Source organism: Acipenser ruthenus, chromosome 19, assembly GCF_902713425.1.
Source record: "Acipenser ruthenus chromosome 19, fAciRut3.2 maternal haplotype, whole genome shotgun sequence".
In the NCBI taxonomy this organism is placed as follows: Eukaryota; Metazoa; Chordata; class Actinopteri; order Acipenseriformes; family Acipenseridae; genus Acipenser; species Acipenser ruthenus.
Window position 1 is genome coordinate 27,572,034 of NC_081207.1, and position 24,255 is coordinate 27,596,288.

The 24,255-nt window shown below is 37.6% G+C and overlaps 2 protein-coding genes across 3 annotated transcripts in view; both read left to right on the forward strand.

The window, feature by feature from the left end:
- The window catches only part of itfg1 (integrin alpha FG-GAP repeat containing 1), a 93,320-nt gene that overhangs the window by 65,520 nt on the left and 3,545 nt on the right, over positions 1–24,255 (forward strand). For both annotated transcript variants that reach the window (XM_034041156.3, XM_034041155.3), the window contains exons 13-17: positions 1,790–1,833; positions 6,448–6,526; positions 18,495–18,619; positions 19,832–19,914; positions 21,329–21,446. In XM_034041156.3, the coding sequence (XP_033897047.2) occupies positions 1,790–1,833; positions 6,448–6,526; positions 18,495–18,619; positions 19,832–19,914; positions 21,329–21,446 (449 nt within the window). The remainder of the gene's footprint in view (positions 1–1,789; positions 1,834–6,447; positions 6,527–18,494; positions 18,620–19,831; positions 19,915–21,328; positions 21,447–24,255) is intronic.
- LOC117424615 (vacuolar protein sorting-associated protein 35) overlaps positions 1–24,255 on the forward strand; it is a 198,878-nt gene that overhangs the window by 50,288 nt on the left and 124,335 nt on the right. The window lies entirely within an intron of this gene.

The window sequence follows — 24,255 nt, forward strand, 5'->3', positions numbered from 1 at the left end:
AAATCAGCAGAGAGTAATCAGTATGCCACAGAGCGCACAGTCATTTAGGTGACATTAAATGTGTCAGGCCAGCAAAGCCTGTTGAATAAATACATCTTTTAAAAAGTAGCTGGATATATTTTAAGACGATTACAACATCATGTGAAATGTCAAACGGTTTCTGAATTGCTTTGCTTTTCTTCTTCTGATGGCAAAATATAATTCTTCAGGTGAGAGCAGGGTTGTAATTCTAGTGCTGTTCTTATTTATTTATTTTTGTAGTTATTCTGTTTAACCAAAATAATATTAAAATATGTATTAGTCAGACACTATTGAACTGCAGTACCTCAGTTTAAGGTCCTCGTTCAAAAAATGGGGACCCTTGTACACTAATTGTGTCCGTCTGTCCGTTCATCCGTCACACTCCGCATGGTAAACATAACTGCTTGATTTTGCACCTTCACCAAACGTGTGTCTTGCACTGCTAGTCTCGTTTAGACATTGTAATCCAATGAAATTGAGAAGCGTTTAACCTTTCTGATACTGTTTTGTACCTGATTATGTGGATCCTATTACAGGTGGACATGGGTAAATGTGTAAAATACCCAAACGTGTCCTAGATATTGCACTGTGTTAGACCTTCATGTAGTTATGTTATCTCCGCTGCTGTTTCAGTTCACATTGTCGTGACCTTTGTCTTAGATTTATTTAAAGATTTAAAGGCTTTGCTGTCAAGGGGGTTCTCTGTGCTGGATGCAGAGTGTTATGACTGATTTATATACTGCTGATGAGCTTCCAGACAGTGGTTACTGCAGTTAAACCTGAGATGTAATGTATGCAAAATGAAACAGCCATAGAAAGCAAAACCACCTCCATAATTTACAGAATAATTTGCATACTGAAGATATTTTATTGCTGTGATCTGGACAGGCAATTTTGTTATGTTATAAATGATTGGAGGGCAAAAGATCAAAATAATGCTAACCAATGTTTGTTTGTTTTTTCTTCCATTTAACATGTATTGTGCTTAAAATATTTTGGTTATTAGCTTTGTGTGTGTTTATTCGGAATATTCCAAATACAGCTCAATAGATAAACTGCTAAACTAGACCATTGGAACAGGTTTTAAAACACAGGAAGTGGTTAGGTGCCAGGAAGCTGCAGCAATTTCATCTACAGGATTGACTATTAAATACGTATTCCAGATAGAAGTAAAAAAAAAAAAAAAAACTAAAAGATTTTCAACAGAACGGGAACATTGGTTTGCACTTGATAGTGTTGGGTATGATACTATTTATTCTGTATTCCAGTGTCAGTCTGCATCTCTGCAGAGAAGTTTAAATCATGATGAGAATGCTCTGAGATTTTATGGATCTCAGTGGGGGTGGCTTGTGGGTCAGCCTCTAATGAGATAGAGAAGTATTCAATGTTTTCCACAACGAATACCATTAAACCCCATAAGAGTAAACAATACAATAAAAAGTCATTTCTAAATACCTCATCCCCCTTCAGATCATCTCTTAGAATGAAATAAGTTTAATTTTCTTAGGGAATCTGTCAATTTGTCCTTCATAAGGCCAGTTTACAAAATATATTGAATTTTTAGCTTGTGAAGAAATTCTGGATCATTGCCCATTCTGTTATGAAACTCATTAAGACATGATAAACCTGTTCAATCCTCAGAGCATTAAAGAGATGCTGGTAAAATGTGAAATTAGCATGTTTTTTATGTGCAGTGAAAGGTTTTACTATTTATTGGGGAAGATAATAAAAATGTTGTCTTATTTTTTTTAATTTATTTTTTTTACAGTGCTCAGTGGACTGTGTTCCAATGACTGCCCAAGGAAAGTCACAGTAAGTCTCACCTACATCATTTTTAACACCATGTCCATCTGAAAGCATTTAAGAATATTTACTGCATATGGCTTTGGCATAATAGTTGAAACCCACTCAAGGAGCTTGGAGTTAAAACACACACAAAATTATATGATAGCAAACATACTTAAAGTGTTGAGAGTGATTGCAGTTCAGGCCCTTTGCATTCACGTGCTGTGAAGGGTTGAATCTTATAGACAGAATAGATCTGTGTGCACCTCATCATTAAACTCAAATGAATCCTCATTTAACATATATACCCTTCTACAGAAGGTTGTATTGAAGTCCAGTTTGATATACTGCATTCTTCGTGTAGATATATTTAACAACAGGCACCAGAATTGGTCAGCTCATGGGAAATTGGTAAATACAGTTCTTGTTTTATTGGCTTCCAAATGCCATACAGCTGGCATAGGGTTGGTGAAGATTTAAAAAAATGTTGTAGCTTCATTTTTTTAATTTATTTTTTAATAATCATTTTTAGTTGTTTCCGGATGCTGCTGCTGTTATATTGATTGATTTTTTTTTTTAATTATTCGTATGACCTGAGAAAATGCTTTGACCTGTTTTAAAAATCCCACCAATGTGTTCCATGTTGCACAACATTCTAATTTCTCTTTCATTGTTACCTGTAGCATCCCTTGACCCCTCACTGACTTAAAAAAAAAAAAATCTGTCAGTTAGGAGAAGAGAAATTAAAAGCTTTAAGTTGCTGAGCTTTTCAGAACAGTTCAATGCATTGCTTCAGGTCCCAGGTAAGGAAAGGTGAACAAATAAAAATGTTTAAATGTCATTTGAAGTTACTCGCTCTTTTAATATTATCCCCTTATCTTTAAGCAGTTTTGAAATTCAATTAAACAAACTTTTTTCGCATTAAATCATAAACATACATGTCATGTCTTGGATTCTACAGCTGTGCCCAATTCAGTTTAATCAAGCTCATGTCCAGTAGTACCATGCTTGAGCTACCTAAGGACCAGCTTAAGTGATCAGTTAGTAGAGTAATGTATCTGGTTGGGTTCTGTTATGCACTTGTGCTTGCAATGACACTGATACATAGAGATCTCTCCAGGAATTCCATTTACAATCTCCTCAGATTCGCTTTTGTGTGCAATAGGATTGATTTCCCGGACAGCTCGGATCCCAGTGGCCTTTCCATTCATCCAGTGCACTTTCTTTTTTAGACGTTCAGGTTAGATTGATCTGTCCCGTGTTGCTCAGTCAAGTCAGTATGGTATTGTGTAGCTGCACCAAACCTTTTGCTCAAAAGGCTAAAAGGATTTTCTTCTGTGCTCATCACCTTCAGTCTCATCATGGTCTGCAATATAGAATATAATTCCCCTCTCCTGTCATTTCTCAGTGTGGCATTCATTGGTCACTCTGGGGTTTAAGGACTATTAATAAGTGTCTAAAACATGTTAGTAAGTATGTTATTAACATTGTATAATCATTAATAAAAACTTTATCATGCACTACAAGTAGATGTTCTTTAATTACTTTGTTTTATAACACAGTTTTGCACCAGACTGTAATTATCTTGGCTAACATTATAAAATGTGTAGGTGTAATAATGAATCTTTTCACAGAAGCTACAGTATTAATAATAGTACATAATTCTATTGTGAATTCAAAATTAATATCCAAGTAGCAGGTATCGGTATTACAAACTACACCAAGAAGACAAACGTCTTTGTCTGTTTTACTGAAGTACTGCAGTCCCTGCTTTTGTAAGGTTCCATGTATAAAGGTAGACTTTTACAAGTACATTTGCTGCATTAGCCTCGAGAAAAGACACACTAACAGAGAATTATAGAGCAGTCGTGAATGGCAACATGTCTCTTCATTAGGGGTGACACATAATGAAGAGAAGTATTTGTCTTAAGCATGTGTTTGCGCTGCTCTAATGAAAAGGTGTCACTGTCTGTCAGATGTATTGCAGCACTGCTAAACAACTCTATAAGACCTGGGGAAACTCTTAGGAGACCATGCTGCATTCAAATCCAGATAATGTTCAGGGAAAAAAACAATTTGCAGCCATTCGTAAGTGACTGGAGTTTGTTGTCAGTTATAGTGTATATGTATATGTGAATCTACCAGGATTTTTTGTCTTGTGCTGTCTTTCTTTAAAGTACTTAGACATTCCTGCATGCAAAACTGAATTTATTCCATAGTTATATCGGCATTAAATCAGTAAATATAAAATGTTGATCACTGTGGGATGTATTTCAGGACCTGTAGCCTTTAGGGGTTAAAACTCTTATTGTGGTGCTATTCACTGAAGCAGGGAGTGTCTATAAAGCCAGGTGCTCAGTATCTGGTGAGAAGGATAGGGGGAGTGAGGGTCTCAATGGGATGGGTTTTGAGGCTCATTCCATTCAAACCACGCATCTTGACCTTTCAAATCTTCCAGCCCTAGCTACTGTCTGCCTAGATATGTATGTATTTATTTGGAGCTGCTTACTCTTTAACAGTATCTTGTGGCTTCTTTATTATAGTGTCTTACTCCTTGGCCAAGTTTTATTTTTTTTTATTTTTTATGATCTCTTGGCTCCCTCAGTTTCTCATGTGGTTGCATTGCTGAAAGGATGATGATACTGAACCCCCCAAACCCTTACTGAGTCCCTGGTCTAACCCATAGCTCTTCTGATATCACATAAAGTAGCTTTTGAACTATGGGTGTGGCCTTTCAAATGGAGTGAGGTATACATGCCCCAACTGACCAAAACTAAAAACAAAGACCAAATAATAATAATTTAAATCTCACAAAGTTATGGTCACTATTCAAATAAGTTCAAAAGTTAAATGGGTTCTCCTTTTGACTGTGAATTCATTAAAACAGTGTGCTTATGAAGTACTGGGAACAATATTCTGACACATGGATCCATCAGAAATTAAATATGTACCTCTTCATCCTTGATTTACTATCGGTTCCAGTCAATGAATATTTTGTGGGTTCAACCTTACTCAATTATTTAACAGAATGGAAAATATATTATTTAATGAAAAAGAAATGTCACTTGTGGTCCCTGTAGGCTCTGGTGACATCAATTCAGTTCCATTGAATTTGCCTTTGAAACAGTTTCTGAAAACAACATCATGTCTACTATTGGTACCTCAAGCATAATTGATTGGAAATAGTGAATTCGTCTAGCAGCTAGGACCAAAACATTTTGAAAGATTCACCTATAAAGCTAGAAGATTTCTGATGGTGCCATGCTTTTCTATGACTCTTTTGATTGACTGGTCATGAGAATATCTGTCATCAACCACTGCAATGTGTTGGAAGTTTTGAGAAAGAAAAAAAAAAATTGAAATTTCCTGTAAGTTTCTCAGAAAGATTTCCAAATGTACGACAATCACTTCTGTCAGTGCAAACCATGCGGATGATCATCTTGAAGTTGACTACTAGTAGACTTGAATCTGTTGTGTTTGGTATTTCTGGCAAACTATGGTCTTGTTCTAACCAAGACATGGTTGCACTTGTGTTTGTTTTGCGGAAAGATCCATCCAAATTGAACAGTGACAAAGGAACAGGGGAAAGTCCATGCTTAAGGAGGTCATGGGCATCAACATCTGTAGCTTGTGCTATCACTGTCAGTTTGCTGAATATTTGTCTGTTAATATTAATTGTTTGTTTTTTGCTTCTGTTTGGAAGAACTTGTCTTGTTGAGACTGGCAAATGTGTTCAGCTTTGGCCTTTGTATTGGGGCAAAGAAGTCCACTTCACTGGTAGAGATTCCCTTCGTAATGAAGTCTGCAAGTCTGTATTGTCCCTGTTCACGAATTCCACAAAGATTGTTTGCCACGTCTGGTGGTGCTACTGTGGATGTTTTCTTTCATTGCTGTCTGTCTTAGTTTGGCATCTTCAGTGGGAACAGCAAAAATATACATATACAAAATTATATAAGCCATAAAACATGAACTATTCACATAAATCATAATTGGATGGCTAGTTTTAAACATTATTTTTGATAGATTTTGAACAGGCACATTTACCTTCAATGAAAACAAGTGACAAGTGACCCGAGTCACGTGATGGGGTGCTGGGTCAAGTCTCCCCGCAATCTGGAGGTGCATCCATTTTTAGAGCTCCCCCTGGCTGCTAAACACTATACTTGTTTTGGGGAAAGATTCAGAAAGCCACCAGGCTACACACACTATTGAAACAACCATTCTTTATAGGTGGCCATTTTGGGATACCAAGTCCCCCAACAAAACCCCCTATAAAAAAAATAAAAAAAACTGCACCACTTCAGAAGTCCACATCCACACTAGGGGTTGCCTACAAGGGTCATAGAAAAGCATGGCACCTCCAGAAATTTTCTAGTTTTATGGGTGAACTAACTCACAATTTAAGGCCCTTTCAAGATATATCTGCTAGATTAAATGTTCTTGCTAAGCCTTGCATTCGCTTCTCATTGTCGGGCATGTACAATAGGCTATACCTTTTACACCAATTTCCAAATACTTGGGGTTATGATGTCTATTTGACTTTGCATTTTGTATAAAGTGGTTGTGCTATACTAATATAAAAAGAGATGCCTGTTTTGCATGTATAATTATGACTGATTGTGCCTTTTGTTTTCATTACAGCCCTTCGGAGTGAATCAGCCCGGACCTTATGTCATGTACACCTCAGTCGACTCCAACGGATATCTCAAAAACGCATCAGGTAGGCCAAATGAGAAACATGTTGCTTTCTGGTGCTTTCTGGTGCTGCCTTGTTAGCATAATCTGCATGCCATTTACAAAGCGAAGTAGGAGCAACGTGCTGATTATAGCGGTACAGAAAACAAATACTGCTGGCAGAAAGGATAATGATTCATTTGGCAGTTTAGAAGTGAAAACCCACAATCTGCAGGGATTAATTAATGCCTTCATGAATCCAGTTTTTCGATAGTCACGCACTCGGCCGAGGTTACCATCTCAAGCCAACAATAAAGCAAGTGCTGTCTTTAAAAAGGGAGGGAAACAGATTGTTTAATTTCGATCTGCGTATTAGTTTTACAGCTTCTGAACACAGCAGCAGCTGAAAGGTTTGGGAAATTGAGGTGCCTACTGTACTGTGGATCACTCAGGTTCAGAGTTGGACGCTTCCATTTATTCCATCCAGTATTCTGAGAAAGAATGTAAAGGATGAGCTTAATCTGGATTTCTTCCTTGTGTAAGATAAATGTTATTTGCTGATCTTTTCTTTTTTTCTGTTTTCGGTTCAAATGTTTATTAACAGCAGTGAGTCGCTAGTATTGGATATGGCCATAGTGGCTGTAACAAGTCTTTTACAAAAACAAATAGGATTCTAGTGAGTTTACTACATTCTTTCATAGTTTACGCATCTGTGCACATTTCTACTTCAGATAGCTGACATTCCCTATTGGGTGGTTTCAACTGCAGGTGTACAACTTTTTTCCCTACTTGAAAGAAGTCTTTTTGCTTCTCACTGTGAACAAAGCAGGCTTGCTCCTGTGAAAGCTCCCATCTAGCTCTCGGAAGCAAAACAAAAAAAGTCACGAAAGGAAGAGGAAAACATGGTTTTACAAGGTAGCAATCTGCTTGAGTACTGCAACAACTGTTTTTTAAGAGTATGATGCGCTACACATTTAAGTTACATTTTTTAACGGTAAAGCATCTTCTTTAAGCTACTATTTCTTTTTAAGTAAGATTGTGTTTCTCCATTTCTACTGTTGATAAATATTTCAGAATGATTAAACCAATTCAATGCTGTTGGTCCGGGACCCATATGAGGTCTTGGGAAACACAGCATGAAGAAAATAACTGCCTGAAAGTAAAGATATTTCTGCCTTGCTGGCGACAAGATTGTCAGTACTTTGTTTCATTTCCCGTCTGAGGGACACTGCAGTTTGGAATGCAATGAAGGGCTCTCCTCATTGCTAACTACATCCACTTGAGAGCTTGCTGTCAATTTACTCTCGTTCCCACAATATGAGGTGGAGTATTTTGTGAGGCCAGGCACAACAACTAAACATCAATGCGGCCAGATTAAAGCAGAGATCTTCCATCTGTATGTAAATAACAATAGTAATAGCCAGAAAATACTTTCCCCCTTTTTTATAAATATATACACATACACAGACTGTATATAAAGGTTTTAATTCAGTGAACATTGTTGCAAGTCATTCTTGCTTTAAATTAAGAGGAAGTCTTATTCTGCAAATCCCTCACATTTCCCTTCCTTTAAGTGCATCAGCCTTGTTGAAACTGTGGGGCATTTTAAAACTGGCACTGAAATGTATCGACAGCTGTGGCTGAAATAATGGGGTGACCTTCAGGGTGGGGGGATTGAAATTCAAATGAGGAAAGTGTTTTCTTTTAAAGTTTTAGTTTTGTTGAGAGCTGAGGGACAACAGCTCCCCCTAACAACTCTGCAAGCACACCTCAGTCCTGTTGTGTGGTGGTTTTGTAAATGGACAGTTAAATTCCACTTGTGACCTGAAAAGTTTTCCTTTTCCCTAGTCACAGAGATTCCAGTGCTAACCTGGATCCAAGCTTGGGACTTTGGGGTTGAAGTTTGCCTTAACTATTAAAACTAGAAATGCGACAAGAATCCTCTATAGCATTACTGGGCAGAGCCACGCATTAGGCACCATGGGTCCAACATGAATAATAAACACTGACCCTGGGGAATCATAACATTTAATTCTCTGCTCAGATGAGCCCCTGACTTGTTGTTTAAGTTTACATCTCAGTAGAGCATTAGCATTCATGTGAAGTTTACCTCTGTATGCTGACAGTCTGTACCAATTACAGCACGGCAGTATAACAGTGATAGGATTCAAAACTGCAACCGTTACCCCCTGGGTGTTGATCTACCAGTTATTGTATTTCTTGCTCTTATTGTATTACTTGTATTGTAACGCTTGAAATGTTTTTGCTTACGATTGTAAGTCGTCCTGGATAAGGGCGTCTGCTAAGAAATAAATAATAATAATAATAATACAAGCAGGGCGTGCCTTTTCTTTATGAGGTCTCAGGCTTGTTTTGCGCTAAAATGACTAATTATGCTTAAAGGCTTTCTAAAATCTTTGAATGTGAACCACACATTCTGGACCTGCCTTTTGTTGATGATAAGTGGTAAAAAAAAATCTTGTTGTATATGTTATACAAACAATGCTGTCATTTGAGCATTATCAACATTACAGCAAATCCATACAATGTAAAATAGTGCAAATATTAAAAACTACATTAGTTGGTGTTATAAAATATTAAGATGTACTTTAACCCTTAGCGCTCCATTTATTCAGCACATCTCAGGCGCGTCAGGACCAATTTATTTTCACACGTGCAGTTTATTTTAGATGCGCTGTTTTAAAAGTGTTTTTTTTTTCACAGTAAAACAGGTTTAAAAGGCACTGCATATCAACAGGACACTCTGTACTGCATCTTCAGCCCCGCCCCACCCCTCGTTCGCTGTATTTTTCACATACCTCTTGACGGTAGTGCATACCGATAAATCATCTCCTGATCACGTTTTATCACCAAACTCCTCAATTATGCGATCGAAGTCATTATTTTGTTACTATAAGATCTAAAAAAAAGCTATGCAAATATCTGTGATATTCTTTGAGCGCTGGATGCAGAAGCAGCTATCTTGTTTGTTTATGTCCGTGTTATCTATGTGGTGCCGGGGCTATCTGTATTCATGAGATACGCCCCTTTTTTTCCGGCTTCTCTCGGCTCCTATCGGTCTCACTCAGCGTTGAATGGTTTTCTCTGCTTTTTCCGTAGAAAGGGAAAATTGCAATGTCGGACCAGGTCCGACATAAGACCGCAAAGGGTTAAGGCCTCCACCGCATCTCGTTGAGAGACTGTGGTTTGGTGACAGGTTTGTTATACATCCGTATATATTCGTGAGGTGCTGCAATGAAATCCGGTTGGAAGTCGTCTCATGTTCCTTCCCTTGTAGCCGCAGGCCTCACGATCCCACGGGACTCCCACCCTTGATGTGCACCAAGTTCTGCGCCAAAACTGTGAATCAAGGCATGTAGAAATAATTTGACACTTCCATTCTCTCTCTCTCTCTCTCTCTCTCTCTCTCTCTCTCTCTCTCTCTCTCTCTCTCTCTCTCTCTCTCTCTCTCTCTCTCTCTCACACACACACACACACACACCTCTGCAGTCTGAGGCCTGCCTAGCGGGAATGGCAGGGTTTGTGACAGAGTGAAAAAATTTTTTTCAGTATCAAGCCTGTATCATTAGACTTCATGCTGTGAGTGTGATCCAAAATGCAATGTATCTAACTGACCTACAGCTCTAACTGGCCTTTGTGTTGACAAACCACACATTGTTTTGGTTATAGGGACATTCAATACAGGAGTGAAGTTTGTTTGCTAATATTCCAGGGTGAGAGTATTACTCTGTATTCAATTCAGTTCAAACCTTTATTTAACCAGGTAAAGACAAATGCCGACCTGGCCAAGAGGCAACATAAATACAACAAACAACAGTGTCTGCTCTGACAAGCACATGAAACAGGGAAAAGAACTTCAAGTCTAGAAAAGAAAGCACCCTCTGAGATAAAACCAGGGAGTTTAAGCCTTGATTGTGACTTATTCCAATCGTGAGCAGCTGCCCAACAGCAGTAAAAACATTTATAAAACCCGATTTAGGGTTTTATAAATGAGTCTGTACCAATGACATAGCGACATGTTTGAAGTGAAGGCCAGCCAGCCAACCAAAGTGTAGAGATCACAGTGATGAGAGCGGTAGGGAGCCTGTCCTAAGGGCAACATTAGAAGCAGCTTTATAAATGATACCTCCATAATCTAAAATGGGTAGCACAGACATATGTACCAATAATCTTTATAACCCAAAAAAAGGACATTTTCTAATTAAAATCTATGCAACATTAATGTCAAGGTTTTTTTTTTTTTTTTTTTTTTTTTTTTAATTAGCAACAACATAAATATTAGCCAAAAATATCTACTACCTTGCATATTAAATAAACGTATATGATATATTGAATATTTTCAATTTTCTTTTGCTATTTAGACATTATTTATTTACCATATTTATTTATTAATTTGTGGAAAGGTATTCTGAATTATCTTTAAAAAAATATTGTGAACAGTCTCGTACAGTACACATCAGCATTGTCACAACATCCACTAGTACTCTCTCATCTTTCCTGGGTATGACAGAACCTATTTGGATTGGGTTTGGGTTTATTTGCTCCAGTTCAATTCACAGCTTTTGAAAACCATCTGGGGAAATGAGGTCAACAAGTAATCTATGACCTTGGAACCACAGCCATTCCTTTAATAATCTGTGGTTCAAATGAGGGGTTAAATATCTCTAGAAACCTGAAGAAATGTTACAATGTAACTGTCGCCACACTGAACTATTTGGCTGGAAAATGTATAGCACTATAAAGTGTCTTGAGAAATTGACAGGGATCTCTGACATAGTTTTGTATAAATTAGGATGTTTCAATGCTGCTTCAAAGCGTAAACCTGTTGATGTTGTATTTTATTGACACAGAAACTTGAGGCCCAGCTATACACAAAGTGATTCTTTTCTGCATCCAAATTATGCCTATCTTACAATTTAGTTGTGAAGGATGCAAAGCAAACTAGTTTATGAGGACAAGGAAAGACCCCTTTTTATAGAGTTTGTCCATGCTTCCTTCTTTACCAAACTGAAGCCTCTGCTAACATTACACATGCACCCCGTAAAGTTTTAGAATTTAGTAAAGTTTAACGCAAAATGTATTGACAAAAGTGTATCTGATTTTATTCAGAGTTTCATTTTTACTGCATCATTTCAATTTTCTCTGTCTGTTATTGTACCATGAAATGCATTGCTGTCTGGGTCACTATACCTGGATCCAATCTTACTTCCTGTCCCTCAGTGTTCAAGCTTTGTTAACGCCTTGTGGCAAAGTGGTTAACTGTGTGCAGGTGAAGGTAATGCAGCAGTGATTAATAAACAGACAGACAATTATAATCCAGGTGCAATGTTGTTTAATGTTTTTTTTTTTTAAATGCAATGGCCTGATGGCAAAGTGTATTGCTTATTTGTAGAAACACAAACAACAGTCCACATTGTGTGCCCTAGTGCTCATGGTGAATACAGTTCTTTAATGCAGTGTTGTTGGTCTGGGTTTAGTGCTGGCCTTTGGCGACAGCTCCGGTTCGTGTTAGCCGTCCAAATAATCACAAACAGTATTATTAACGACACACAAAAAACAAACAAAACACTCACTCACTGGTCATTTAAGTTAACCATTCACAAAGGAACAGATCACCTCATAACGTCCCCTTTATATACCGTCAACCATCACCCCTTGGTTAACAAGCGCACCCGTTCCTCCAGTCTGCGGATGCCACACCGTTAACCTTCTGGGTCAATGATTTAGTGTATCGTAGCTCAGTACCCTTTCTAGATGGCTGACTTCCGCCTTAGCCTGGGAATGAACTGTCGGGCCATCTAGTACACGGTATTCTGTTCCCTTTACTCGGCACCCTCACAGGTCGGGAAGGAGATGTAACACCAACAATCATTCGATCTTTGTCACACGCCTCAAACAGCTCAGTAATCCAATTCCATTGCTCAGGTGTTTTAAATCTCTAGGGTTAAAATCTATTCTCCATGGTTTAGCTCTGATCACATGGATTGTTACAGTATGTATTGCCTTGGTAGGTTTGTTCTATAAAAAGCACTGTACAAAAACAACATTTTGTTCTAAACCAGCTCTGAAACAAGTTCTGCCTATCTTGTATATTTTTTGAGATGTTGTGGTGATATACTGTATAATCAATTTACCAGCCACATCAGAAACCGATCCAGGCAGGATTCCTAGTAATTAGTACAGTGTTAGGCGATTGCTGATAGGTTGAATTGGCTGCTTGTTTACAATGTAAATGGTTTATCCTAATTAATGGAAAGAAAACTCTGGCCAAGACTGCAAAAAACCCTCTGAGATCATGGCTGGCAGGCTGATTAATGGAGCATCTCTGATGCAATTCTAGAAGAAGTTCCATGTCATGTGCGCCCCCGTCCTGTCTTTCTAAAAGCATGATGCTCTGAAGGACAAAGGACAGCTGGGAGTCCGATCAATAGCTAATTTCCGCCAACTCAGTTGTCTTTAATGGAGGAATTAGTATGATGTTAATAAGTGAATACAATACAATACAATTTGCTGTTATATAGCACTCTTCATGCGAAGCATCCCAGGGTGCTTTACAACCAGACCCAAAAACAAATGGCTGACAGCCCAGCCTAACAGTAAGCACGTGAAAACAGATACGTCTTTAAACAGAAACAGATACGTCTTTAATCCTGACTTTTGTAAGATTAGTTCTCATTATAGTTGGGGATTTGGGTTGGGCGACAGGGACTGCTTGATGGTTTTCTTTAGTCAAAACATATTGGGAGGGAAAAAAATGATTCACTGACTTTATTTTCTCAGAAAAGCAATGGTATTTAAATGTATTACTCACTACATTGACAGTGGTTGTGGCTTTATACATTAAATGTGGGTGATTGTAAAGAGCAAAACATTTGCGTTTCTAAGGATATTTTGGGTGGCGGTCCTCTATCAGGATGCCTAATGTTATGGCCAAGAACATTTGGCAACCCCTATCATAATGCACAGTGCTGTCTATAATCACCTTTAAGCTAAATGAATAAATACGACTTTTAAATATTGACTATATTTGGTGAAATATTAACACATATCAATGTCAACTACAAAAACAGCAGTCATTTTTTGTTGTTGTTTTGTTTTCCCAAACAATAGATAAATAAATGCATGACACATATTGCAAAACAACCAGCAGGGCACAAACTGTCACCTCTGTTGAATGTAAGAATACTAGTTTAAGATATAGGATATGAAAGCCCCTTTGGCTCAATGTATTAAGATTTTGCTGCAGTGCAATGTTTTTACGCTTCCCAGGTTGTGATGTTTTTAAGCTTGTCACGAAGTGGGATTTCATACACAAACATGTCTCGGGAAAAGTTCTTGTTATGTGACAAGTGTTGCATTGGAGCCGAGTATATCACTTCTACTGTGTGTGTCTTTCATAAGAGGTGCTGTACACAGCTGATGCACATTACCTCCAAACTCATATTGCAGATAGTTGCAACGTTAAAGAGCATCTTTCTCTAGTTTAGTCAAAGAGAAAGTTGTTTCCAGTCATGTCTGTCTAATATGATTAAAGTCGACCTTGCTAATTTGACATGAATAATGTGTGTGGGATGTGACAGGAGTTGTTTCAATATAACCAGATTTTGAGTTGATTTACTGTTTTTGGACATTCTCGTTCCCAAGTCTTTAAGATAATTCTCTAAGGCTACGTACACAAACTGCGTTTGGCTCGACAACCGTATTTACAAACGGTACTCACTGCAGTTGTGTGTCATACACACACACACACCTTTCATTACTGAAGTGAGTGCACTCCCTGTTTAAACAAACCACTGAACTCGGGCCATGCCGATCGTGAGGTTTTGTGTGACATGGAGGCTTATTGTTTTTATTTATGCTTTTGGAAGAAAGTACTGTACGTAATCGATCGAGAGCTCAGCAAGCACAGCCGTGCTCTTTAATGCAAAGCCAGCGGAGATGCCGTTTTGCTTTTTCTGCACTGCTAAATACAGTGGTGATGATCTGCAGTACCATGACGGTAGATCTAAACATTTGGCCGATCTTCTGACCAGAAGGCTGGTGGGAATGACTTGAGTGGTTTCCAAGTGACTGGATTGAAAATGTATGCATGTCTAAGGAGTCATATATGCGTCTTTGTCATTTAATGAGACATTTCCTGGAGTGCCGAAACACACACACGAGATGTTCGGTATCGGTGGAAAAACGAGTTGCGGTCGCACTGTGACGTTTGAGGATACAAATTGTACCATATTAAACCAAAAATACATTTTTTTTTTCTTACAACAAAATATCATACAACTATACTTTGATGAAATAAAAAAAGTATATTATATGTCTGCACTATTTGCCATTGTTATGAATTTACTATTCATCAATATTACAAAATCAACTTGGCTCATCAGGCACCTATATATAACATAGCCATGTTTGTCACACGGAAATGTCTGATAAACAATGACATAATTAGTTGCACAGAAATCCACTGAGCACCAACTGCGGTTGTGTTAGTGCGGTTGTAATACACAAACACAGTGAGCATTAACTAACCAAACTGAATTAATAACCGTACTCGATACTTGCTCTGAAAAGGATTAACTAGTGCGGTTGTCGCTGCCCTTTGTAACCAAACTGTGTGTGTATACAAACCGTATTAAGAGCAAAAGGTGAACTCACAACCGCATTTAGCCTATGTGTGTGTACGTAACCTAAGTGCCTATATTTCTCTGTTCTCTTAAATATACCACAGTAAGGAGGACTGGATAACGCTCTATGGATAGAGCACCTTATCTCCACAAACCACACCACCATGTTTTGTGACAAATCAATGTCTAAATCTTCTCCCATTGTAATAAGCTGTGAACAAGATTCAAAACCCTTGTATTACAGAGCTTCATCATTGTGTCACTTCATCTCATCCTTAGACCCAAATGTCATGTTGCCAGCTGCTGTCATCATAAATGTTAATGATTAAGGAACTCACTGTTTCAGCAACAGTAAATGCTAAGGATCTGGTTCCTTCCATTAAGATCTAAGTATGCATCACAGGAATGCAGCCTCAAATTTACCTTCTAAACAACATAGTAGGTGCTGTGCATCCTTCTGTGAAAATCTGATACAGCTGCACTTCTCTCCAGGCCTTTGGCTTGCCTCAGCTAGAGTACTAAAAGCTTGGCAATGTTTTGGAAACAGCTTGTGAGTCTAGTAAGTTAATTTAGAAAGGAATACTTTATAAGACAGTTGTAAATTATTCAGGGGCTTGTTGTTTATGCCTAGGTTTTGTAAGTGAAATAAATAATGTGATAATCACTTTGCCCTTGATACAAACCCTATAAGTCATTCTGCAGGCATTTACATCTGTCCCTGAAATAAGTTGGTATCGTACCCCTCACATTTTGAAGTTTTCAAAGATGTTATTAGCACAGAGAGATTGTTTTTGTATTTGGAACTACAGTGGCTGTGCGGAATTCCTTTGTTGTTTAGAGGATATTTTGAAGTCATCATTTATCTCTGACCCCTGTGCCTTTTTATTGCCTGTTTAAAAGACATGCTGGAAATAAATCCCCATGGCTGTGGTACCAGCAGATGCAGAGAATAGACCGCAAGCTGCTCAGTCAAGCCAAATCAAGCCCCAGTGCAGCTGGTTTGGAGCAGTTGTGTTGGAAAGATACCCTGTCATCATTGCAACATTCTGTCAGAGCCATTAACAGTGTGAATATGTGATAATGAGCTGCACAATATAATGAATTCTATAGCAGAGCAAATGCATAGCGGCTATGTAATTAGAAATCATATTTGAAAAGTGAACCTTGTAATGAGGGCGGATGATATTTGTTTGGAAGAAACGCTGATGGGAACATGCTGCTTCCGTTATCGTAAACGTTGTATGGAAATTGTTCAGTACACGGGCAAGCTGTTTCTTCACAGTCTGTCATTTTAAATTAAAGGAGATTATAGCAACTACCTCCAGCCAGGGGAGTGGGATTTAGAGGCCCTTTAGACAGGTGAATGCTCTTTCAAAACAAGATTTGTGAAGACAGCTGGGAGTACATTATGGAAATCATATTGTCCCAGGACATGAAAACTGCTGCGTGAATTATCTAACTTTGAGATAGGAACCTAAATGCACAGGCACTTTGGACTGCAGTACCTTGCATAAGGTAACATTAGATTTGTCAAAAATTAGTGCTGAATTGTCTCTGTAAAACCAACCTCTTAAAATGACTGATTGAGACCCAAAATATAAGGCGTTTGTATCCTTCTTGCTTCATGTTCTTTAAACTGTGAAAAAATCACTGTTCTTGGTCAGTGGTTGAGCTGATAACTTCAAGTGCGTGGGATCTTTTGTGCTCATAAATGCCTTGAACACTTAGCTTCAAATATAAGGCGTGTAAATGACTTGAACAAGGTGGAACTGAATGAGTGGGTTTAGCCTGGACAGCGTTTAGAGTGCTTTGTAATGAAAGTAAGTCAATGAAAAAGATGTGTCTAATGTTTTTACTTGAAAGGAGACTGGATGAACAGTCAAAATCAATAGCCTAAAAAAGCATTTCAATTTTATCTCCTTTTTTGTCTAAGTACAGTATGGGGTGCACTTCTTTTTAAATGCTGCACCTGTAACTTCATTGATTGGTCCTCGCTAGGAAGAAACTAAATTAAACTGAAGCCTCCATAGCAAAAGTAAAGATTTCTGTGATTGATCTGATTACAATGGCTTTTACACAGAGTACATTAACGCAGCTGTGTTAGAGTTGAGTCATTATTATTACTGGGAAGTTTCAATTCTCTAACTATTCCTCGCAGAAGCGGCATGAGAGAAAGGTGGTTATTAATATTATCTTTTACCGCCTTGCATGATTGAACCACAGCCACAGTACGCTGCCCTAGTCCAGCCTCCAACATGCCGATTTCACGAAGGCGCTGCTCTCTTGAAAGACGTGGCATATTTGTTTTTTTTCTGTGATTTTCTTTATTGCTTTTATTCAAGCTTCCAATTCAACAGCTGAAATCACTCCATATCCAGTGTCCAATCAACTGTCTCACTAATTAGGTGATTAAGTGCATATGCTTCTGTCATTGTCACTCAAGCGTGTCATGATCAAGGATGAATGATCGAGTCATTAAAAAGAAACCAAAAACATTTTGTCAATGTCCATCATTTATATACCTTTGTTTTTTTTTTCCAAAATAAATGTGTTATAATAGTGATAAGTTTATTTTGATGCTCGGTATACATGCTTCAGATCTGGTGCAGCATCATACATTTATTAAAACATCCAGAAGGTGCTGTATTGCCTGTATTGCTGATCTAGGCTGGTAAAAAAAATACATGCCAACTGGGTATATTGCGGGGCAGTCCTATGGAAAGTGTCTAACATGTTCTTCTGTAGAGCAAAAGTCTCCTTGGTGTTTTTCTTAAACCCGTTCTACCTCACCTTCAGGACTGAACTTTGCTCCTGTGTAGCTTTGTATATACAGTAAGTCAGAGGTCACTTGATTTTCAGCACAACATTAGCAGCCAAAGCCTCAAGTACAGAGGCAGTGCACATTGTGGAGTAAATATAGGATCCAATTGTTCTGTCCTGGTATTACTATTTACACATAGTTGTTCCTATATCACACTTAAATTATCTTCATTTCAGGTTTAGAGGAAGTACATGCAGACATATACATAAGTAGATGCAGGCATTCACTGCAGCCTGATTACCAAGTAATCAGGCTGCAGGAAATTTTCTATATAGTAATTTAGTAGTATGATGTTAAACATGAGCATTATGTTGCAGCTGATTACAGATACTGAATATGCACCAACTATAAACCTGCTTTGCTTTTTTTAACCTGATTTTCTCTAGGAAGAACAACGTTTTCTTCAGTAATAATTCCTTAGCAAGTTCTCAAAACTGGATATCATAATCTTGAATGGTTTACAGTGGAATATGTATCTGCAAAATTTATATTGTGTCAGTGTTTGTGGTACGTTGTTGTTTTACACAGTGATTTTATTTGCATTTTAGCCGGACAGCTAAGCCAGTCGGCGCATTTTGCCCTGCAGCTGCCCTATACTGTGCTGGGTTTGGGACGCAGCGCTAACTTCTTGGATCATCTGTATGTTGGGATCCCACGTCCCCCGGGAGAGAAGGTAATAGCAGCTTGTCCACAGAATATTGCATCTTGTTACCATTAAAAGATAATTTCACATTTTTAGAGATACAACAATGAATTATTGTTGTATCGATATTGATTATTAATCAGCAAGGTATTTTTTTGCTACTCAATTAAACTTTCATTGATCCCTTGTGCCATATTTGAAGCCTCACATTCCCAGTAATGTGTGTTCCAGTGTGTGTTGCATTACTCCAGTGCTTTAGTTTGTATTTGTTTTCTGATGAGAACTCTAATAGATTGTACATATTCTTGCTTTATAATAATAGTGTTCTCAATAATAGTTCATATTACTCTGTGTAATGATAATAATCAATTAGGAAATGGATTGCTGATAGCAAGTGTTTGTTACTGTCTTAAGGTAAATCAGAAAGCTCCCTGAAAGTTTCTAATATTCCCCATGTGGCCTCTTTCAGTTATCCTTTTAAACCTTGGTAATTATGGTTTTGAAATACCATCATGATTCCTTGAGCACTCCCTGAACAACTGATCTTGAGTTAAAGCAGTGTGTCTGTTCGGAAAATAAAGGCTTCTTCATTCAAATAGATTAGAAGTGCAGATTTCTCTTTAATTCGCTGCAACCAGTATTTCTTCAGACATTTACATTACCATCACCTCAGATGAGAGTGGATAAAGGCTTTTACAAGTCCTAAATGTGGTTCATTGTAATTCCACCTCTTTTTTTTCTGGACAGTTGACATTACACCTGTTCTCATTTAAATGATTTAGCAAAATGAAATCAGTAATTTGCAAGCATATAAGCTTTTATTTTTTATATATATATATATATATATATATATATATATATATATATATATATATATATATATATATATATATATATATAATGTATTTGTTTATTTTCTTTATACTGCCCCTCACTTATATTTAGCAGTGGTTCTTATTGCATATACTAAACCTATTGTGTTTTTTCTTTTCTTTTTGAAAGGAGTCCATAATAATGTGCTTTGACTATGTAGGAGTTTATGAGCAGTTCAGTTCTAGCCTGCCATAGACCTATGTAATGTAGGTAGAGTCAACCAAAGTGTCTTTGTGTTAGTAAGTGCCAACAACATCTAGTACACTGCAGTATACTACCAGATAAACAAAAGGAAACTTGAGCCATAGAAATAAAGAGCATCTACTGAACTCGCATGAAAACACTTTAACACAGTTCTTTGTTTTCCAGGCTATACGAAAACAGGAGTGGACTGCAATCATCCCCAATTCTCAGCTGATCGTCATTCCCTATCCCCACAGCAGCCCACGCAGGTAAGTCACTGCAATTAAACCCATGCCTATTTATACTCAGTGACTATGCTTTTAATGAATAACATGGAAATCGTTGCTTTCTGGCATAATGTCTGCTAACAGCTCGTGGTTGATTTATGGTTTTCCTTTTTATACAGATTAGTCACCTCTGGGACCTGTGTTTGTTTTCATCCCCAAGTTATAGAACCATAAATCATGTCATCCTGATGGATATTCAAGGAAGTTTGCTGTGGAAAGTAAACATTGTAAAATTGTCTAAAATGTACGGTTTTCATCCTCGAAAGGCTATGGTGGGACTGCTTTATATTATGAGCAGGAAAGCAGTGGCTTCTCAGTATAGCTGTGTCTTATTTATATTATTCTTGACAGGCAAAAAAAAATAATCAAGTAAATGGCAGCTACAGTAGACCGTGTGGATTTCTCTGTAACTGATGTATAATAATTTATAAAAACACTTGACAGTCAGGTCACATATTAAATTAAAATCCTTAATTGAATGTCATTATCATGATTATTTTGAAAATGTACAATTCTTTTCATTTGTATCTATTGAGCATATTTAAAGGTGTACAATATTGAGATTTTCAGGGGCAAAGGTCAATACATTTTATTTTCAGTAAAATAGGATCCCCGAGATCTATTCTCGCCAACTTCTGAACGGCAGCAAGTTTTTCCAATAAAAAGCAGCCCAGGTAACAAGTTTTGTGAAAATCTAAGATGGTGCTGTGTTCGGGGTGTCAGCCCAAATACATTTTGGAATGACCAAGTCGTGCCTGAATACTGTGGTAGCCACTGCAGTTATTTATTAATTACTGCAAAGATGATAATTCCTGTATCGCTTGACCAGAAGGGTCACCTTGGCCTGACGACATGACCGTCTTCTTTGGTCGAGGGTACCCAACCTCATTTCTCTTGAGCTATTAAAGCCAATTTGAGACATATATTAAAAAGTTATTTTACAAAAATCATTTGGAACATTAGTAGTCATAATATAAAAAGTACTACTATCTTTTTAACCTAAAATAAATAAACCGTAATGAAAGTGTAAAGTCATATATTTGTTCACGCTGAACACTGTTTCTATCAGGGGCATAAACATTTGTACCCCTTTTCTAAGGAATGAATAATTCACACATAATCCCTCAAGGCAATTGCTCACTTAAAATGAATATCCATATAATCCGTAGTCTGTGGAACCCAGAGGATGGGGTTTCAAATTAAAGAACAACAAATGTAATGGTGTAGGTGTGATAATAATTAAGAATTTGCTATTAAAGCTGTGTTTTGTATGTTTTTTCATTAAAGGAAGGCTAAAAAGCTGATCATAAAAGCAAGATTTGGCTTTCAAGCCATTCATGACTATTATTATGTGTTGCTTATTATTTTTCTCTCTTTTTTTTTTTTTTTTTTTCAGCTGGAGCGCCAAACTTTACCTGACCCCAAGTAACATAGTGCTACTAACAGCCATTGCACTAATTGCCGTGTGTGTTTTCATCCTGGCAATAATTGGCATATTGCACTGGCAGGAAAAGGTAAGTGCTGTGAAGTATTAATGATGCTTTCACTGTAACATCCATTTTATTCTTTGAAACTACTCATACAGTTTTGTTCCAATTACAAGAAAACAGACACAGTGAAAATCTTCTTCACATTCACCACAAGACAATGTTATGCCCCAAGACCAACTTTTTTTACACTTTCTATAATCATGCTCACATTATTGGCCTCACTGTCACCCAGTCACCCTTTGGCCTTGGTTTTCCCAAGCCTGCCTAGGAAACAGTCTGGTTTAAAACATTACAAAGCAGGACATTAAGACACTAGTGACACCATAATAACATTGAAATGTCATGGCAATACCCTATATTCTGTTTACAAAATCCTCTACTCCACTTTTTTTTTTTTTTTTTTTTGGTATATCAAATGGATATACAGCAAATATTATTTTATTTTTTTTCGGGGGGGGAATCGTCAATTATTTTACCCCCAATTTTCTCTCAATTTGGAATGCCCAATTATTCAACCCGGCTCACTGCTGCAACCCCCGCAATAACTCGGGAGAGACGAAGCCGAGCACTCGCATCCTCTGAAACGTGTGCCGTCAGCCATCCGGTTTTTTTTTGCACTGCAAGCCCGCCATGAAGCCATTACAGAACTAAACCCTTCCCGCCCGGACATCGCTTGGCCAATTGTGCACCACCCCCTGGGAACTCCCGGCCACGGTCGGCAGTGGCATAGCCTGGGTTCGAACTGGCGATCTCCAAGAAATCGCGCGCATCCTGCACTCCAGGCGGAGTGCCTTTACTGGATGCACCACTCGGGAACCCCCGTACAGCAGATATTCTTACCATAGCTGAGGATCTTTTTTCATACCGTTGATTCTGAAACCTCTCCTAAACAAATGTCCGCTGTAGGAAAACTCATTTGTGCCAGTCACAACAATGCTGTTATAGCCGTCACACATGATGAATTCCGAATGCCTCGTGCTGCAAAGCTTTGAAGCAAGAGAATTGGGAGTGCCAAAACCATTGCCCAGCTTTAGCCAATTCACCAGTTTTAAAATAGGATTATGCATCTCCTGATTCTATAATTCCTAAGACTTAAGTTTGGAAGGCAGAATATAAAGCATAAAGAACAGATGTTACATAGTTTTCACGTTCTTAAGAAATGGAGATAGCAGCCACAAGCCATGAAAAAAACTCCTATCCTGTTTGAAACCTTGTTTGGGAGTGCTGATGGACTGCAGACTGAACTTGAGGTGGCAGGAAATAAATTACAGCAGCTTACTGAAGAATAAAAAAAAAGACAGAAATGGCAGATTTATCAAGAAATACAGCCCAGAGGCTGAAGACCCAGTACAACCTTGAGGTGCGTCACAGTGTTCCTACAGACAATTAGAACCAGGTGCCTTCTACTAATGCTGCTGGTCAAGAGGAGCTGGAAACCTTGCGTCAGCAGTAAGAATGAGAGGGGGAGAAGAGGCGGATTTAGAGTGTTCAAGGACATGCTGCTGCCACTATCTTGAAATGCTCTTTTGTCTAAATCCTGCAATTGTTGGGTAACCCCAGAATTATATAGGCTTGTAAAATAAAACTTTACCCAGAAATAATACCAAATTGTTGTAAATTAAGTCAACCAGTTAGAGCTCAAATATTATAGATTTACATTAACATTACCAAAGAAATTAGGCTTTTATTCTGAGATTCTGTACAATGTGTGTGTGTGTATGTATGTATGTGTGTATATATATGTGTGTGTGTGTCTTTAAAACTAAGACAGATGTCACTTCACCTAGAAATCTTAATAAGGCAATAAGGCTCCTTGTTATGTGGTCAGAAAAGAAATGGAGCCATTTCAGCTGAATTACTGCCATTCAAAATTAAGAAGAATATAGCTAGTGTCTTGCCAGCAGTTTTTTAATTTCATTGTTGTAGGTTGATGCTAATAATAAATAATGATAATTACCTTACTATCCTTATCTTTGTATTGTCGTGGATAAGAGACTAAAGCTGCCGAGTAAAATTTAAGTGCCATTAAATTTGCCATCCTCAGTCCTAAAAAACAGCTAAATCTCCATCCTATTACAGCTGGGATGAGTAGCTCTTGGCACAGCACTGAATAGTGTCTGCTAAAGCAATACTTCTATTAAATGATACAGCTACTGAACTGCTTTCATATGGTATTTGTAACCATGGCACATCAATTGCTGAAGGCTTTCTAATATCTATGCCTGCCATTTCTGCTTTATCAGGTACTGGCTGATATCCCTGTTGTCTTGTTCGCTAGGTTGGCATTGATACAACCTGCCATTGTTTTTCTTTTAAATAAATAAATAAATGTACAGTAGTTAATGGTAGTTGTTCACCATTTAACATTGTGTGACATAAAAAGTTCTTGGAAAATGTCACATCGTTTTTTTTTTTTTTTACACTGAAAGAAAAAAAGTGCCTGATTTGCCGTCTACCTATATGGCCTAACGTTTTGCATCACCTAAAATTTTAGGATTGAGACACAGTTAAAAAAAAATCATAATAAATATAAATATATATATATATATATATATATATATATATATATATATATATATATATATATATAAACATAATTTGGATCTATTAACATTGTGTAATCAACGAAATTACAAAATGATTTCGCAAAAGTCTACCGGCAGCCATAATAGTAGTACAGTATTTCATGTTAGATTTCGAAATGTCATTTTTTTTTCATCAAGTATATGGAAAACTACAAAGCGGTCTTTAATTCAATATGTTAACCTAATATTATTTAGCAGGTTTCATTCGAATTAGTTCATTCTATAGGGTGATGCAAAACCGTTGGCTA